The 19,282-nt window shown below is 49.6% G+C and overlaps 1 protein-coding gene across 7 annotated transcripts in view; it reads left to right on the forward strand.

Moving 5' to 3' along the window:
• RAB11FIP1 (RAB11 family interacting protein 1) overlaps nucleotides 1-19,062 on the forward strand; it is a 36,772-nt gene extending 17,710 nt beyond the window's left edge. For 3 of the 7 annotated variants that reach the window (XM_060136357.1, XM_060136361.1, XM_060136362.1), the window contains exons 4-6: nucleotides 423-2,213; nucleotides 2,985-3,093; nucleotides 8,693-12,263. In XM_060136357.1, coding sequence (XP_059992340.1) covers nucleotides 423-2,213; nucleotides 2,985-3,093; nucleotides 8,693-8,911 — 2,119 coding nt within the window. In that variant the 3' untranslated portion in view covers nucleotides 8,912-12,263. Of the gene's footprint in view, nucleotides 1-422; nucleotides 2,214-2,984; nucleotides 3,094-8,692; nucleotides 12,264-18,870 lie in introns of those variants that run through there. The other 4 variants (XM_060136360.1, XM_060136359.1, XM_060136358.1 and 1 more) reach the window with 4 other exon arrangements.
• Nucleotides 19,063-19,282: the final 220 nt, after the last annotated feature.

The raw sequence follows: 19,282 nt of genomic DNA on the forward strand, positions 1-19,282 counted from the left end.
CGCTGGGGGTGGGAGAGACTTTTTTTTGAGATTCTGCCTACTTTGATTTCACAGACACACACACACACACACACACACACAGTATTCCTCTTCAAAATCTGCCTCTTGCTTTGTGGTGCACCTTTTATGACTTTGCACTTTTTAGGTGCTTTTTCTTTATCACCAAAAGAGACTGCAGACTGTTGCTCTACCTGGATCTTTCTGTTTCTATTGCAACAGTCCTTTCTGTGGCAGATGTACTTGGTGATAAAATTGTGCCCTTTGTGGATTAAGTATTGGTGTTGCTTCTTTAACTTCTCAAGGTACTGCCCCCAATATAAAAAAGAGTTCTCGCCTTTGGAAAGACTGTATTTTTACATGTCTTTTGCCTCTCATGCTGCATCTGCAACTGACCTGCAGATTTTATTTTGTCCTTTTTGCAGACTGGAAGTGTCTTCAGAGGCTCAGCCCGCACCCAGGCTCCCTCCTTCCACTCGCTCTCCTCTCGTGTTCTCTGCTCTCCCTTCCAGTTCTGGTCAGACACCCATCCCTTCTAAACTGGGGCATGACTCAGAGCCACAGCCCTTGGACTCTCCTCCTGGCTCCTCTTTCTCCTCTCCTGTAGCGGCCCCCATTTCCACATCCACTCCCATTGAACACTGGCCTCCCACAGATGTGGGTGAGGCCAGTCCCGAAGAACCGCCTTCGCTCCTTGAACCAGAGCTAGCAAAGGAGAGTTTGACACAAGTTCCGAGTACTGTTCCTTGTGCTGTGGGCTCGCTTTCCAAACAGACACCCATTCCAGTGGGGAAAGGGATGGAAGACTCTCCAGTGGGGAAGACCAGCGCTGATGACCCAGGACAGTCTCTCCGGACGCAGCCTGAAGTGGGGCGAGAAGAAGAGCTTCTGGGGTCTCCCCCCAGGAAACAACGAGGCACCATCCCTTCATCTGTCGAGGCCCGAGAAGTAACACCCGCCGCTGCGCTCAGAGGAGGCGGGACGGGCAGCCCTGCCGGGAAGCCCCCGAGGCGGGGAGCCTCAGGCTCTGCGGGTCAATCTAGGTCTCCTGTGGGGGATGCAGACGGGGGTGGCGGGATGAGTCCTGCTGTTAAGGAAGCGGTGCCCCCCGTTCCCGTGGGCGAGTCGGTGCCTCCACTTGACTCTGCGATGCAGAGACACGAAGAGACGGGTCCGGATGCCTGTGAGGGCAGAAAGGAAATCAAGGGGCAGGTGTTGTTTTCCGAGCAGCTCTCTAGGGAAGAGGCGGGGGAGGAGGCCCCTGTGCTGGTCCGCGGGGACAGAGGTGACCCCCAGGAGGTGACGCCACAAGGGGCCGCCCCTGGAAATGCGTGGGACACGGGACACTCCCAGGAGGGCGCGGCTGTGGCTGGACCCTGGCCCGCTGCCCTGGCAGCTCGCCCTCCCTGCCCGTCCTCCAAGGGGAGCTTCTTGGGGGGCCCCGCGCATGCCGCCAGCTCGGGGAGAGATGGTCCCCGTCTCAGGAGTCAGGGAGACGACACCCGGATGGCGCAGAACCAGAGCAAAGCCAGTGACCACGAGGGTCTGCTGTCTGACCCCCTGCACGGCCTTCAGTCCTCCTGCGAGGCAAAGCCCCCAGCCCTGGCCCATCTGGACTTGACCCTGCCTTCCATCCCTGAAGTCGCTTCGGAAGATGAGAGAGGAGATCAGCTTGAAGATGACAGAGGGGTGGCCCCGGTGGCAGCTCTGGGAGGAGGGGCTTCTTCCCCGAGCACGTGGCCCGCCCATGCTGAGCGGGAGAGGGCGCCCAGCAGGGAGGCCGATGGGTCAGCAGGGGGCCTGCGCGAGCCCAGGCCGGGAGCGCCCAGAGCACCCGCCCCCGCTTCTGCAGAGCAGACCACAGCCTTGGAGGTTGAGGAACCACAGTCGCCGGGCCCCGGTGACAGCGGGGAGGCAAAACCAGTGGGAGATGGGAGGCCGGGTCAGCCTCCAGCCGCAGCCCTGGATTCCCTTGTGTCCGGCCCCCCCTTTTCTGAGCCCTTTCCTGCCACACGCTCTTTTCCCACCTGTGCACACTCTGACACCCACCACACCAGTACAGCAGAATCTCAAAAAAAAGCAGCAGTCGAGGGCTCCGCGGGTAAAGTGGAAAATTCTGGCAAGAGGAAGCCGCTTCTTCAGGCCTGGGTCTCACCCTCAGACACACAGCCCGTCTCGGCTCGGCCAAGCGCTGGAAGCGGGTCGGCCAAGCACAGGTGAGAGCCGGGGGACGACCGTCCTCGTGAGTGTAGCCGTGCCCCCTTTGCTTCTCGTCTCCAGGCGCCAGGGCTTGCTCGCCGCGCAGCTGTTCTGCGGGGTGTCCGCCTGTGTTGCCGGAAGGGCTGTGTCCTGGGCCGGGAGCAGCGTTTGTAGCTGCGTTTGTAGCAAGAACAGAGTAGCAGCTGTCCTCAGAGGTAGATTCGGAATTGTTCTGCATGGTCTGAGTTGGAGCTCTCCTTGTAGAGAAACACCGGGAACCGTATCTTATTTCCTAGTCTCGGAAACCAGCTGAGATTGACCAGGAGAACCCAGCAGTGCGGACAGCTTACTTTAAGCAGCGCCCAATGGGAAGCTGGCCTGTTTGTTCTGAGCTCTTTCCTCCCTCTCGAGGCGCGCGCAGAGGGCTCTGCAGGGACTCCCACAGTGGAGTCCTAGGCTGCAGCTGCCTCTGAGAATAGGAGACCGTCTTTAACGTTCTCCTGACGTTGATAACGAGGCCAAGGGTCCTGTGAGAAGCTCAGGACACGTGGCCGGAAGTGGTGCCTTGTTGGCTTGCACGTGGCTGCCTCGTGCTGACTGCTTTCCTTTCTGAAGGAACGTTGGCACGTGTGGGACTGCAGGTGTGAGCGTGCGTGTCCCCCCTATTCCCCCGTCACCTCTCTCGTTGGCGGCCACGTCTGAGAGAGGCAGTCCCTCAGTTCCTCCGGTTCTGCCGTGACATACACGTCTAAGGAAACAGCTAAGTGTCCTTTCCCCCTTCTCTTTAGACTTCATCCCGTGAAGCCGATGAACACGGCAGCCACCAAGGTCGCTCTCTCCAGCTCGGGAACTGCCACCATCATCAGTGAGAACTTGGTCAACGAAGCCATGATGAAGGTATGTCTTCTCCAGAAGGAGGCAGGTTAGTTAGGGATCTAGAAAACCCGCTGTGAGAGTCACCATGACATACATCTCCCGGGGCAGCAGGGAACGCCAGGGGTGACTTAACCACACGTCTCGGTCTCTGGATGATCTTTGGAAGCCCCTACACTTTCCATGGGATACTTACTTTTCCCCTCATAGTTCTTTGGCTGTCGTTGAATTTTGTTGTGTGTCAAGCAACATGATTGACACCAGTACTCTTTTTTAATGAGAAGAAACTGTCACCCACCCTCCAGCCCATGCAGATCAGATATTCTCATTTTCCCCACATGTCCTTTCTTATCTTTTGGTAAGAACATACAATTCTCGCAGTTGTCATCATTGCACAGATAGACTTTTTTGTAACTTTATTCTGAAGTAATTTCAAACTTTACAAAAGCTGCAAGAATAGCACAAAGAGCTCCTGTCTACTTCCATCCCAATTCACCAACTGTTGACATTTCATCAGATTTGCTTTATCATCCTCACCCTCTCCTACTCCGTTCTCTCTTTGTAGCTGCGTATATATTTTTTTCTGAATTATTTGAGAGTAAGATGCACACGTCATGCTCCTTTTACCCCTAAATGCTTAAGTGTGTAATTCCTAAGAATGAGGGCGTTTATCAAAATGAAGAAATTTAACGTGGATGCCTCTCTGCTTTCTCATCTGCGGTCCGTATTTCACCTTCACCAGTTTTCCCAGTAGTGCCCTTTCTTGTCTGTCTGTTCTCCGGTCCAGGGTCACTCCGTTATCTCGTCTCGGGAGTCTCCCTTATTCTGGAATAGTTCCTTGGCCTCTTTTGTCTTTCAAGACATTGACCTTTTTCAGAGTTGCAGTCAGTCGTTTGGTAGAACTTTCCTCAGTTTGGATTTGTCTGATGTCTCCCTGCGGTTTGGTCAAGGCTGGGCATTCTCGGCAGGAATTAACTAGAGAAATAACGTGCCCTTTCCAGTGCGTTGTGTAAAGAGCCCGTGACACCAGCCTGTCCTGTTAGTGGGGCGTTAACTGTGATGACTTAGGTTAGGTGGTGTCCACTAGGGTCTCCAGTGCAAAGTTGCTAGTTTTCCCCTTTACAGTTAGTAAGAAATGTGTGGGGAATTCGTTTCAGACGGTGTAAGCCTCCTGTTCCTATCAGCCTTCTGCTGGCAGGCCTTCTGTCCACTAACGCACGTGGTGGTGGCAAAATGATGGTTCTCCAGCTCCATCACCTGCGTGGAAACGCTCTGAAATCCTCTTTTTCCCTTAGTATCACATTGTAAACACTTTTGCATGTTGCTGCTTAATTATTCTTTGAGCCGGTTATGCCAGTCTTTACTTACTCACTTCCTGGTTAGTGGATACTTAGCTTGTTTTCTATTTTTCAATATGAACAACACTGTCGTCAATAATTTCTCGCATAGAACTTTTCCCTTCTTGTAGGTGATTTCCGTGAGCTAAATTTCCAGGAAGACTATTGCTGGATGAGAAGATCTCTGCTCTTTAAAAAGCTTGAGTGGCTAACAGGAAAAAGCCCAGCTCCTCCCCTTAAAACCAAAACCGGTGCCCCCCAGATGATCTCTGCTGGAGAGTATCTTCATCCTGCCTTTTCTGATCCTAAAATCAGAGGGATTCAGATGTGTTGTGTTTCAGACACGTGGACAGGAATTTCCTAACCCACCGCTGGGGATCACAGTTGGGAGACATAAACTTTATTTCTATTTTACTGCAAGCATCTAGAAGTTTCATTCAGTCATAGATATTTACGGTCCCAGGGACTCCAGGACATCAAATAGTTTTTGTGTTTTTAAAATAAAACTTTTGCTCACGTCTTCTTCACTCCTGCAAGCGTTTTGTAAGTGCCAGGCGGTGGCTGATACCTCTGGCTCTGTTGCACCTTTGCCTCCAGGCGCTGGGCTGAAGGTACACTGAAAGCTGGAGATTTTGGGGTCGAGAGGCTGAGTAGTAATAACGAACTGCTGCTGAAAACAAGTTAGCATCTTCTGGCCATCTTGCCTTCTCTTCCCTGTCGTCCATGCTGACAGGGCATCACTGTTAAGCATCATTCTCAAAATGATCAGCTGTAGCCAGAACTGTGAACCTACGGTGTTTTAGCCCAAAGCCTAAAGGTGGACCCTAACTTCGCCAGCTCAGCCTGGCTGGCTTCTGTAGTTGTGTAGAAGGGGCAGCACTTGTCCTCTTGGAGTTAATGATATTTACCGGGAAACTGGGCAAAAGAACAGCATGAAAGGGACCATCACGAAAACTAGAGTCACTTAGCACCCCCCTCGCCCCGTCCCCTCTTCCGTTTGCTGTGGCATGCAGCTTGGCTCCGAAGAGAAGCAAGGCCCCTGGTTCCCATTCTGCTTCCTCTACAAAGCTCATTTAACCAGGGCCTTATCTCCGGGCCCTGACTGAGAGTAACTTGCCTTAAAACAAAGGCAACGGCTGCTTATTCTACTCATGATTTGTAAGTTCCGCTGCTGCCCCCCTACCTGGATGCAACAAAGCTGTTGGTCCTGGACCGTACCTGGTAACCACTCTGAGTAAACATGGAAAGGTTCCTGGAGACGGCTATTGGCCGACCGTAGAATAGACGCTTTGTACTAAGGCATAAACAGTGCTTATAAAAATAACTACTCTTTGGAATGTTGCAAAGTGAGAGAGAGGTTAGGAAAAGAAGTCGCATCGCTAAAGTTACGAAAAGCCAGCTGAATCATTACTACAATGGCTTTTTTTGTTGTTGTTGTTTTAGGGCCGCCATCTTTTATAGATGATTAAAACTAGGAATGTATTATTTATTCAGGTGGCTTCCACACTTCCATTTAAAAATAATCCAGCCAACTAGATCCAAAAATCATCTGTCATATTGTATGGGAACAGTTGGATACAAATTTGAATGTACGTCATTATTGGTACAGCTATGAGGGAAAAATCCAACGTAAAAATCCTGGAAGGAAATGTGTGACACTGGGCACTATTGTTTCTTGAATTAATGGGTATTTTCTTTGCACCTCTTCCTCTCCATGGCCATTACTCACTTTCTGTAATTGCTGGATTGCTTTTTAATTTTTTTAGTCACCACATGAATAGGAACTTCTAATGATTTCCAAGTCCTGCAGAGTTTCCTCTTTAGATTACAGAATCCAAATCGAAGAGCTGTTGGACAGTTTGTAGGAAGTACCTTAAGTGTGCATGCCTGTTCAGTTCTATGCATTTGTCTTAAGGAAACATTTAGGGATATGACCAAAGATTTATGGTCACACATTTAAATAAATGTTATTATATAATTGTGAAAATCAAAACCAACCTAAATATCCAGCAACAGAGAGATGGTTAAAATATAATGAAATTTAAAACATCCATTTAGGACTTCCCTGGTGGTGCAGTGGTTAAGAATCCGCCTGCCAATGCAGGGGACACGGGTTCGAGCCCTGGTCCGGGAAGATTGGTCTGCAGAGCACCTAAGCCCATGCACCACAATTACTGAGCCTGCGCTCTAGGGCCTGGGAGCCTCAACTACTGAGCCTGCGTGCCACAACTACTGAGGCTGCATGCCTAGAGCCCGTGCCCCACAACAAGAGAAGCCGCCACAATAAGAAGCCCGCGCGCCGCGACTAGAGAAAGCCCGTGTGCAGCGACAAAGACCCAACACAGCCGAAAATTAAATAAATAAATAAATAAATAAAATTAAACAAACAAAGAAAATCCATTTAAAAAGCAATTTTTCTAAAGTTTAATGATGGGAAAATGCTCACAAAATAATAATTTTCAAAAGCTATAAAACTCGATTTTGTATGATGCTAAAGTTGTAAAACATATCATAAAGAAAACCCAGGAAGGGAATTCCCTGGCGGTCCAGTGGTTAGGACTTGACAGTTTCATTGCCAGGGCCCCGGGTTCAATCCCTGGTCAGGGAACTAAGATCCCACAAGCCGTGCAGTGTGACAAATAAACAAAAACAAATAAACCAAACCAAATAAAAAACAACAACGAAAAAACCCCACGAACAAAACAAAACAGAAAAACAGGAAGAATAAGAAAGAAAGAGACCCCAATGTTAGGTGTTGGAGTTATAATAATAACTTATAAGTTATATATTATAATTATATATATTAGAGGGTAATAATTTTTTCCCTCTTCTGGATTTGAGATTTTCTATGATAAGTAAATATTCCTTTTATGATTCAAAACAAAATCCTGTTATTTGGGGGGGGGGAATTAATTTTTTTTTTTTTTTTGCGCTACACGGCCTGCTGCTTCTTCCTCTCTCCCAAACTCTCTTGCAGAGCATCTTATGTAATCAATATTTTTGAATAAATATAATCCTTCTGTGACAGAGGTATAATCTAAAACCCCTTGAGGGTGTATTCTTGGCTATTGTTTACAAAGACTACTTTTTTCCTTGATAGGATATGTAAACAGACACACCCTGTTTGAAAGTGTCAGGCACGTTTCTAAGCTAGTGTTGCCATCATCGTGCTGTTCTTTGTAGCCCGGACAAGAGGGACGGGATTTCTTTCGGGATTCTGGCCGGTGTGCAGGCAGCTTGCGTCACTGGACTGAACAGGGTCTTCTCTTGTGTCGTGTCAGGATTGACCCTGCTGCTCTTGACGTAGCTGCTTCTTGAAGCAGGTGGTTCTGAGCCTTCCTCGGTGAAACTGTTAGACCCTCATGAAACCGTGATTACCTCAGAGTTCCACCGGCAAAACTGTCTTGAGGTTGCCCCATGACCTCGTCTCTTTAAACTTACGAATCTGAGCCACAGATTTCAGGAAAAGTTAGCTTTGGGGGTTTTTCCCCTCTCACTAGCGACTTGGTACAGCGTGTTACTTTATATAATCCTTATCTTGCGTTTCCTCGTGGCTGGGGCCTGGGCAGTTTTCAGTCAGCCACCAGTCATCCCACATTGTAAATGTAACTCCGTGGGGCTCCCGCTCTGGTCAGGACGGGGCTGCTCAGCCACTGTACCCAGAGGGGGCGCCATCGATGGCTGTGATGGTGACCCTTGGCTTTGACTCTGTGTAGTTTTGGGGAATGACTTACAGTGGGGTCTCCCAGTGCACCCTCCTAATCCCCAGATATCCTGAGCACAGCCGAGGCAGTAGCAGACCTTCTGGGATGAGCGGCCACGTGTTGTCTTGGGGGGACAGTGTCGCCTCCTGCACCGTCTGCCACTAGGGTTTCTTCACAGGTCACCTTAGGCCGGGGCTCAGCTCCACTGGGATAGCTCCGGGGTTCACAGGCCAGCGGCCGCTGCATCGCTAAACCCCAAGCCCAGGGTCTAGCCCGGGGGTCTGCAGCCTGTGAGCTGGGTACGGTTTGTACATTTTTAATAGGTCATAAAAGAAAACACCAAACCAAACCACACAGACAAACATGCAGCCAAGGCCACCTGTGGCCTGCACAGCCTGGAATACTAACTCTTTGGCCCTTTCACAGAAAAGTTCATCCGTCATCAGTTTTCCACCAAAATCAAAGACGAATTCCCAGGAGACTCAGATCACAGACTCAGTCACTAAAAGCTACCTCTTTTGTATTTCTTTAAGATGTTTGACTCCTTGACTGACTTTATCACTTTTCTCCCCCCCCCCAAAGAAATACAAGCCCTCGGAACCCGCGTTTGCTTATGCACAGCTGACCCACGACGAGCTGATCCAGCTTGTCCTCAAACAGAAGGAAACGATAAGCAAGAAGGAGTGTCAGGTGCGCCAGCTGGAAGACTACATCGACAACCTGCTGGTCAGGGTCATGGAAGAGACCCCCAGCATCCTCCGGGTTCCCTCTCAGGTTGGCAAAAAAGCAGGAAAAATGTGAATCACTTGCCTCCGGCACTGAGACTTGTGTGTGAGTTTGTTTCCGCCTGCTCCCAAGGCCGAGGACTCGGTGTGCCTGAGAGCCCCAGGGTCCAGGCTCCAGGCCGCTCTCTCCCTCGCGCCTTATCTGGCAAGAGTCAGTCCCACCCACAGAAGCCAGGTTAATTATTACAATGAATCTTTTATTGGACATTCCCAGGGTTTTATTTTTAAATGCCACTGTGCCTTTAACCAACTTGTAAATATTTTATGCCTGACCGTAGACATGGTCATTAGATCTGATCCTGGCCCAGAGGTTCAGATGGCGCTGGGGGTATTAATGTATTTTTAACATTGGGGTTTTCTTTCTTTAATATTGAGATTTTAAAGTACGTCTCCCGGGCTTCCCTGGTGGCGCAGTGGTTGAGAATCCTCCTGCTAATGCGGGGGACACGGGTTGGAGCCCTGGTCTGGGAAGGTCTCACATGCCGTGGAGCAACTAGGCCCGTGAGCCACAACTACTGAGCCTGCGCGTCTGGAGGCTGTGCTCGGCCATTAGAGAGGCCACGATAGTGAGAGGCCCGCGGACCACGATGAAGAGTTGCCCCCACCTGCCACAACTAGAGAAAGCCCTTGCACAGGAACGAAGACCCAACACAGCCAAAAGTAAATAAATAAAATTAAAAAAAAAAAAAAGCCAATAGGACTAGGAGGGAGAAACCATACCTTGGAAAAAATCTTTAAAAAATAAAAAAATAAAATATAAAGTACGTCTCCCCCAGCCATTAAAACTTAGGGTGAGATGACGAGGACCAGGCAGTTGGTGCGGTGTTGCACATACTTTCTTGGCCTTTGAGTAGCCCAGCTGTGGCGTTTTGGCTGCAGATGCTAAGTTTTGATACTATGTAAACCTACCCAGCTCCTCGGACTTGGTCTTTTGTTTTCGACTGGAGCAGAGGGGCTTAGGGTACACCTCCGAGTGTGCCTCTGATATTTGGAGCAAGCTGCCTTTTTCAGACATCAGCCTCCGCTACTCTGTAGCCTTAAAGTGTGCTCTTTATCATCCAAGAGGGGCTGTCTGTGGAGGTACGGAAAGTAGACCAGGGGAATTAGAATCACTTTGCACTGGGGCAGTTGGTCAAAATCCCTCCTCTTGTGATCGCAGGGTCCCTGCTGGCTGGAGTGACCGAGTCAGTGCCTTGATTAGGGATCGGGTGAGCCAAGCATTTGCTAAAACAGTCCCACCAGGTACGGAACAACTGCAGCGGCATCCACTGGCCCTCTCCCACGTGCCGTCGCTTGGCTCCCTGGTTCCCTTAGCAGCTCTTCTTGGCATTTCCCTCCCCCACCCCTTGTTATAAAATTGTGAAGAGCAAGATGATACCTATTTTTAGATGGCTGTATTTTTAAAACTAGATTAACATACTTTTTTTTTTTTTTTAAACTAGGACACTTGCCCCCTTCTCAACTAATAGCACCAGTTCAGAGTCTTCAGGTAATTTCGTTGTTAGTAACCTGATATTGGAATTGGAATGTTTTCTGTATTACTCATTTTTTTCTCCCAGTTGTGACAGAATCTCTTCAAATCCCAACATCTCTCCTGGGAGGAGAATGTCACAGGCCAAGTGGGTGGGCAGGGGTTGAGATGAGAGCGGTTATTAAATGGAACGCTCTTCTATGTTCATTCTTGTTATATTGAAGTTAAGAGGCAAGGTGATTGGCAGTGGAATCCCTTTTCAGGATCACGTTTGCTGCCACGTTAGTTAATATCAGAGCACTTTAATCTGAAGGATGATACTGTAACTTGATTTAGCTAATTTGCTTTGAATTATCGATAGCTCTTTTATTTAATACCCTCCTACAGTACTGGGGACCACTGTAAACTTCTCAGATGACTTGTATTTTTGTAGCGCTATGAGATTTCCGTGCATCCCTGTAAAGAGAACTGGATATTCCCTGGAACTCTGCAAATGCACGTGTATATATTTGTTCTGCAATGTTTTTTACTTGATGTCAATGTACTTTGACGGTGATGCCCACGTGCACTGGGTGGCGGGAGCGCTGAGTGGTTTCTCCTCGGAAGAGCCGCTACGGAGACCTGCATGCTTCCCAAGAGCTGGTTGTTGTGGAAAGATCTGCTGCTAGGACCTCGGGGATGGGAGCCGGTCTCTGTTTGAGAGGAACGGTCTCTGTTTGAGAGGAACGTCTGGGTGGAGGAGCAAATTCCTCTGCTCTGTATGCCACTCGAGAACTCTGGAGAATGAAGGACAATCTACTTCAGGGGTGTCTGGTTTCTACCACTGCTGGGAAAAAAATTCCAATGCAGGTAGCATTCCTGCACCTCTCAAGGTCACCGGTTAACGCCTGTCCTTGAGGACTCTGCTGTGAGGGAGAACTCAGCTAGGAAAGCTGGAGCCTGCTCTGAGCTGTTGGCAGGGGCAGGTGGACTGGAGGGCTGGAGCTCCTGCAGCCGGCGTGGGTCTGAGGGCTTACACCCAGCTGTCTATACCAGGAGAGCCTGAATTAGCCTCTAGCTGCTGAAAGTGCTCACCAAACTGACGGGCCCTAGGAGGAGGCCATGCTCTGCAGAAGCAGGAGCAGCTCTTTCTTGGCCTTGCCTGGCTGACCCCCTGGAAGACCAGTCAGTACTTCAGGGAAGCATCCGATGAAATACCAAACACCTTGCGATGAACTTCAGTGGGAGGTCAGCGTCCAGAAAAAAATGTCAACCCTTTGCCCGGGTGTTTCATATCATCTCAGTCCTTGGACTTTGACAGATGTCCTGCCCACCCCTTTTACTTCCTGTGTGTCGGCCTCTCCGGGTAACAGAATGGAGGGGCAGGAAGGTCTGTCCTTTGCCACACGAACAGCGTTGACCCTGAGTGGAGGGTGCGTGCGTGGTGAGTGGGATACGTGTGTGGTTTCCAGCTTTGCTAACAGTGGGGGCTCGGAAGGGCAAAGAGGGAGGAGGGTCCACGACACTCAGCCACCTGCCGGATTGAAGGCCAGAGGCAACCTGATGTGAAATTAGGCACGATCTTCCCTCCCTGTGCCCCTTCTTTTTTAGAACTGCTAACTAATGGTCCCTCAAGGCTGAAGGATCTGTTGCCTTAGGTGAGTGGAGAGCTTAACCTCCAGTTAAGCTTAACCTCCACACCAGCCTCAACCCTGTGGTTTCTCAGTATCTATCATGTGAGCTGCTAACTTGACCTCTTCCTCCCTCTGACTTGAAAGTTCACCCAGCATCTCTGGATTACAGAATTCTTATTTCCTGCTTTGTTACTTCAGGAATTTTGAACTTCTTTGCTTTTATTTTTAAGAAGTAACCTAAAATTTCCTACAACACTAAATAAAATGGCACTACCTTTCAAAGATTTGTGTCTGTGGTGTCGTACGGGTGCAATAAGAATTTCTTCTGTCTTCTTGGAAAACCTTCCTTGGGGGCGTGACCGGCGTTTCTCACCCCATGAGGGTCTCTTGCCTGGGTTCCTGCTGCTGCCATGCTGTCTGATGCCCAGGGATCCCAATGCCCTTTCTCCTCCAGAGGTTGGGACATCTCTGACCCTTCCCTATGACATACCCCATATTTGGGCCTGGAAGGGACTATGGTGTTTACCAGATGAAGATCATTTGAATTTCCTGTCCCTAGTGCCACAGGCTGCCACCTTTTCCTTGGCAGTGGTCGCCTTCAGCTAATCACATGAACAAGGCCACTTTCTTGATTCCCTCCCCCATGCCACCCCCTGCCTCCTCACCCCTGCCCCACTGATCTCCCAGAGAGTGACATCTTGACCTTTGGAGCATGAGTTGAATTCACACTGGGTTCAGGAACGCCCAGATCAGTACCAGATCTAGGTTCCTGGTTCCATCAACCGGGTTCATTCATTTCTGAGTAGAGGGAATTCTGGCTGTAAAGGACTCTTCCTCCTGAGCTCATTCTACCAATCTCCCACCCTTTGCTGATGAGGTGAGAGGTCTGCCTGCCTCAACCAAGGGTCCCCACCTCTCAAAAGGGAGGAGATGCTCTTTCTTAGAGATGAAAGTCACACTGTAGAGGCACAGAGGCAGGCAGCACCCGTGAAGCCCCTGGGTGGACTGGGGGGAGCTACCTGAAGGCCTCCCTGGTTTGGGTGAGGGGCCTGGTTACCCAGCCAGATGTGGACGGCGGGGCCACCGCGTACAGTGATACAAAAGCGGCTTCTCTTGACACAACAGCCTCCCAGGTTTGCTTCAAACAAATAAAAAGCCCTCCAAGGAGAGTCTCTAAGGAAGGAATGTTTACACAAATGACCCCCAACTCTCCCCCAAGATTCATTTCCCTTGCATTTGGAGGGGGCACCCTGCCCACCTCCCCATGGAAAGTGTCATTTACAGGGTACAGTTACCACCGTGATCATGGCCAAAGCGCTGGCAGCACGCGCTCCCCTAGCCCTTGGACCCCATCTCGAAGCCGATGGAGCCCGTGCCCTGGCCTTCTCTTCGGGGGTGTCATCTTTTGGCTTCTGCAGGCTTCCCCTCCTGGGGAGGCAGGTGCGATCACTTCCCATTTAAGTTCAAAGCTGGCTTAGCTGAACTCTGTGGGACCAGCGGATCCCAAAGCCACAGAGTCTCCTGAGGGAGGATGTCCTCATTCAGCCTTTCCACGTTTGACTCTTACACACCTGTATCCCAAGCCCTGGAACTAGTCACCCTGGTGACACTGACAAGCCCTCAGCTGCGAGAAAGCTGCTTCATTCTTGCATTATCAACTGCTCACTTCAGGCTGAAACTTGGTCGCAAAAGGAAGGCCTGTTTATTGAGTTCCTGCTTATTCACTAAGCGCCGCTGAGTACTATTTCCAATTCTCAAGGTAGATAATATCTCCATTACGCAGATGAGGAAATGGAGACTTTCAGAGGCATCAGAACTTAAGTTTGCCTGGGGTCCCACAGCAGGTAAAGAAAGGATTTGAACTCCTCACCTGTGCGACCTGGGGTTCTAGAACAAGCGTCAACAAACTATGGCTTCGCTTTTGTTCATGTAACCCTCAAGCCAAGGAATTTTTCCTGGGAGTTCCCTGGCGGTCCAGGAGTTAGGACTCTGTGCTTTCACTGCTGCGGCACCGGGTTCAATCCCTGGTCAGGGAACTAAGACCTCACAAGCCTCCCGCAAGCCATGTGCAGTACGGCCAAAACAAAAAAAAAAAACACGATGATTTTTCCTTTTTTTTTTAAAATGTGGGATGAACAAGTGGCCGGAATGATGACCACAGTCAACAACACCTCACTGAACACTGGAGATTTTTACAGTTAAAGAATCAAAATAATATTTCATGACATATGGAAATTACATGAGATTCAAATTTCATTGTCTACACAACTTTATTGGAATACAGCAGTGCTTATTTAGGTAATTGTCTACGGCTGTTTCCACGTTGCAACAGCAGACTTGAGTGCTTAAAACAAAGACCTTCTCGCCCACCAAATCTAAATATTTGCTCTCTGGCCCTTCACAGGAAAAGTTTGCCGACCCCCAGTCTAGGCCCCCAGACTAGGAGGCCCCAGTCTCCTCTAGCCTTGGGGGCGGAGGAGATAATATTCTGAGTGACTTGACATCCTGGAGGATGGGCAGGGAAAACGGAGGGCCTCAAGACAAGGCCCGATGAGCCATGGCTCCGAGGAGGGAGGGTCCCTCTGAGGCGACTGTGTTCGTGCTCTAGGCCTGTGACCTCCTTCTCCGAGTTACCACGTGCCTTCGTTCCTGGGAGATCAGGAAACCGAACACAGCGATCCTCAGCGCAGGGGAGGGAACGTGTATTGGGGTCACACAATAAACAACAGGAAAGGGGAAAGTGAATATGAATGGGGGCAGGGACTTGGCACAGGGTTTAGGAAGTACTGGCCGTGCCCTGTACTGAGGCTTGTGTGTCAGAGAAGAATCATTGTCTACTGAAGAGCTGAGGTGATGGGGACCCAGTCAGAAAGGCTCCAAGACTCATTGTGACGAGGAGAAGGGGGTCCTCTGGGCTCAGAGTGAAACTGGGTTAGAGTCATCTGAGCTGGAAGGAGCCCAGGGGGAGGCCCTGAGGGCAGCCCAACTCCCACTGGTTGCTCGCTCCAGACCGTCTATATGTTGCTTCTGACCGGCCCTCCCAGGACAGGTGTCCACCAGAGCCGGACAGCCTTTCCGGAGCGTAGCAGGCACTCCCAGGACACGGGGATGAGAAAGCCAGGTCATTCCCAGGGAGACTTGTAACAAAGACAGGTAGATCCCTAACACATTCGCACATGTCACCAAGGGACGGCTGGCCTGGGGCTTCCTTCAGGCCCTCAGTGCCCTCCTCTCTGGCCTCTTCTCTAGAAAGAACTCTGGCCTTAAGGTCAGTATTTCACATCTGGACCACGTCTGAGGCATCCTTTCCAATGGCCGCCCCTCCCCAGTAGCTTTCTGCTCTAATCCAGCCCATCCTGGGCACTCAGCCTTCCAAAAGCCTACGTGCCGGGAACCATGTGGGCTCCAGCCTTACAGACAAGAAGCATGGCTCCAGCTTCACAGGCTCAGGGAGGAGTAGGGGAGAGAGGTTGGAGGAACAGCTGTTAAACAGATCATCATGGGCTTCCCTCGTGGTGCAGTGGTTAAGAATCTGCCTCCCAATGCAGGAGACACGGGTTCGAGCCCTGGTCCGGGAAGATCCCACATGCTGCGGAGCAACTAAGCCCGTGCGCCACAACTACTGAGCCTGCACTCTAGAGCCCGTGAGCCACAACTACTGAGCCCTCGTGCCACAACTACCGAAGCCCGTGCGCCTAGAGCCTGTGCTCCGCAACAAGAGAAGCCACCGCAGTGAGAAGCCTGCGCACTGCAACGAAGAGTAGCCCCCTCTCACCGCAAATAGAGAAAGCCCACGCGCAGCACCGAAGACCCAATGCAGCCAAAAATAAATAAATAAATATCCCTTAAAAAAACCCAAAAAGGACAGATCATCACTATCACTGAATGATGGTAACTCTTGGTAGAGTCTGTAGCAGCAGGAAAGGCACCAAGGCTGATGTATCTGTCCTGATTTCCCAGAGGAAGGCAAATAAATTTCCTAAATAAACAGATTTCTTCCTGAGAACGTGAACCCCAGACTTGCATGTCTTAGTGGAGCGCGCCATCTTCTGGCCTGGGTCCTGCCCACCTCCTAGCCTGTCTGTGTCTGAGGGCGAGGCTCTCTTACACTATCACATACCTGTGGCTGGAAGAGAATCACTCCTCCACCCCTAGAGTTGCTGGTAGGAGAATCATAAACCTGCTCTTCCACTTTACTGTGAGTAGTGTTGGGGAAAGCAGAATTCCAGGGCTTCTGTCATAGGTAGATGACTCTGTAGTAAAATCCCACTTTAAAAAAGTGCAGTTCAGTTCAAGATCTGTGCAAAATTGGGGATGAGAGGAGTCTGATGCTGTTCTGTATGGTAATGTAAAGAACTACTCCCAAAGAGACACATGTATATGTATAACCGAATCACTTTGCTGTACACCTGAAACTAACACAACATTGTTAATCACCTATACTCCAATATAAAATAAAAACTTAAAAAAAAAAAAAGAAACCTACTCCTGGCCTTCCCTGGTGGCGCAGTGGTTAAGAATCCACCTGACAATGCAGGGGACATGGGTTCGAGCCCTGGTCCGGGAAGATCCCACATGCCGCGGACAACTAAGCCCACGCGCCACAACTACTGAGCCTGCGCTCTACAGCCCACGAGACACAACTACTGAGCCCGTGAGCCACAACTGCTGAAGCCTGCGCGCCTAGAACCCGTGCTTCGCAACAAGAGAAGCCACCGCAGTGAGAAGCCCATGCACCGCAACGAAGAGTAGCCCCCGCTCGCCGCAACTAGAGAAAGCCCACGCACAGCAACGAAGACCCAACGCAGCCAAAAAATAAATTAATTAAAAACAAAAAACACCTACTCCCAGTGCCAGTTATGTGGCTTTTAGGGACCTGTTTCCCGTCCCCAGTAAGGATGTCGACTGCACTGTCTGAAACTAACAGATATCTCTGAGAGCTGTGTGTGCACACATGAGCACACAAGTGTGTCCCCAGTATTGATCTGCTGGACAACCAGAAATAAATCCTGTCATACCTCACAGTAGTGGGGAAGTCTAGGAAAGAGGGAACTTGGGGCACCAAAGCCCACTCAAGCCCTCGCATGGCGTGGGGCTAAAGTGAGTAATTCACACCTCGGGGAATGGACTGTTAGAGATTATTGCATCCCTTGGTTGGGGGAGGGGGTGGATCCCTCCAGTGGGCCCAAGCCCTGTGGTAGCGGTTGGGATTTCTCTAGGAGAGCGGTTCTCTTGCTCTGAGAAAGCAGTCTCTGGGGGACCGGATGGGACCCTTAGATGTGGCTATTGAGGAGAGAGGCTTGAGGAGAGTGTGGGAAAGAAGGCGCTGACACCTTTTGAAGGTGTTTTTGTTTGGTTCGATTGGTTTTTAATGCTTTCCTCTTGACTGTGAGGGGAATCTTATGAAAGTTCCCATGTCACTAATATGTTTTCATTTATATTATAATCACATTCAGTTCTTCAACCCTTCAGTATAGCCCATTAACCATCTCATGTGATGCTGATGTGGAAAATGAAAAAAATGGAAGTCTAGCTGCTCTGTGTTCACTGGTCAGCTAATACCTGGAATCCTGACAGTTCACTGAGGTCCAGGGTGCCAGAAGTTCTGTTGTGCAGTAGGAAGGGAGGGGAGGCTTTGGAGTAGCCGTGAGCAGAGGGGAGGGACTTGTGAGCCAGAGGGCCTGAACGGACAATTCTTGAAAGGTACAGCACCTCTCCCCCAATTTATATTAGAGGGAAGTGGCATTTGAAGCAGAGAAGGCTGCTGCGTGGATTACAGACAAGAGGCAATCTTATTTTGGTCAGAGATGCTCTTGTTCTGCACTGTGGTCCAGAGAACTCACAGTCTCTTAAGGCATAGAGTCCTCTGTACCTGACCACTGGTTGTAGCTCTTTCAAAAGAACCCATAGCTCTGCCTGCTCAGAGCCCTTTATTTTTGAGGCTCAGATCCTCTGTTTGAGGACTCACTGGGTACATGGTCATTATGTTGCCTCATCTCTTCATACTAATAAGTACCGTTTTTCTGTTGAAAACTTTTCAGCTCTAGGATGCATACTTTATTGGTCTTCTAAAGAAGACAGCTGTGACCTGTGTCTTAATCCTCAAGGGAGCATCCCTATCTGTTAAGGGGCTGACAAGACACCCTTTTTCCTCAATTCAGTCTGGGCAGGAGCTGTCCAGTCATTTTCTGTTCTCAGTGGGAAGTGCTCACCGTTCACCCCCAAGTCCCTGTGCACAGTTGAAATTGAGCCCACAACAGCTCGCAAGATCTGCTAATGCCGGACCTGCCTGAAATTCTCCACCACCAGACTGAGAAACAGAAATTCCCCACCTAATTTCAGTACTGGCTATGATGACTTCCATCTGTTGTCTTGGAGTCAGAAGGGACTGGCCTTTGTTTCTTTGTCATTTAACTCAATTTTCTTATTTTTCAGACACAACTGATTCTAAAACTTTCAAGTGTTAAAACCTTTTGTTTTGTTTTGTTTTGCCACACCATGCAGCTTGTGGAATCTTACTTCCCCAACCAGGGATTGAACCCAGGCCCTCGGCAGTGAAAGCATGGAGTCCTAACCACTGGACCACCAGGGAATTCCCAAAACCTGTATTCTTGATGAGTGCAATTAGGATTTACTTATGAGAAAGCACACTCTCTTTGGTCATGTTTAATTTATATTCAAACATGACATACAAAATCTCTCATGTGTAAGCTTGCTAGAGGCACTCTTTTGCTCAAGATTCTTTTATCTATACTATCCCATGCTAGGAACTTTGGAGCTAGAATCTTGGAGCATCTTAAAGGTCAGGTTTAAAAACATCCGAATCTGCTTGAATCCTTCAGATTGCCAAGAGTCTCACCACCGCATATTCTTTCTCTCCAACTCCCTTAGACATTCCTTGCCTAGCCTCTGAAAGCATCCGAGGTTGCCACTGTGGATTTTAATTCAACTCCTTCATTCTACAGTGGAGGGAAATAGACTGCAAAGAGAGGAAACAACTTGCTTGAGGGGAAGCCACTCTGAAAAGAGCACGATTTCCTGCTCTCTCGATACACTACACTCCCTTTTAGACACAGATTTTGTACTATGGCCAAAATCAACATCCGTCACCAAAGAGAAATGGAGAATTTGCGATTCCCCTAGCACTTTAGAAAGAAGAGTTGTTTGCGGATGGCAACAATATCTTGTCTGTTATCCGTGTCCATGCAGGTAGAACGCTCACTCAAATGCAATCCCCAGTCGGGCCCACCTCAAAGTAACTACAGATTGCGGGGAACCCGAAGACACAGTCCAGAACAGGAAC

Source organism: Lagenorhynchus albirostris, chromosome 21 (assembly GCF_949774975.1).
Source record: "Lagenorhynchus albirostris chromosome 21, mLagAlb1.1, whole genome shotgun sequence".
NCBI lineage: Eukaryota > Metazoa > Chordata > Mammalia > Artiodactyla > Delphinidae > Lagenorhynchus > Lagenorhynchus albirostris.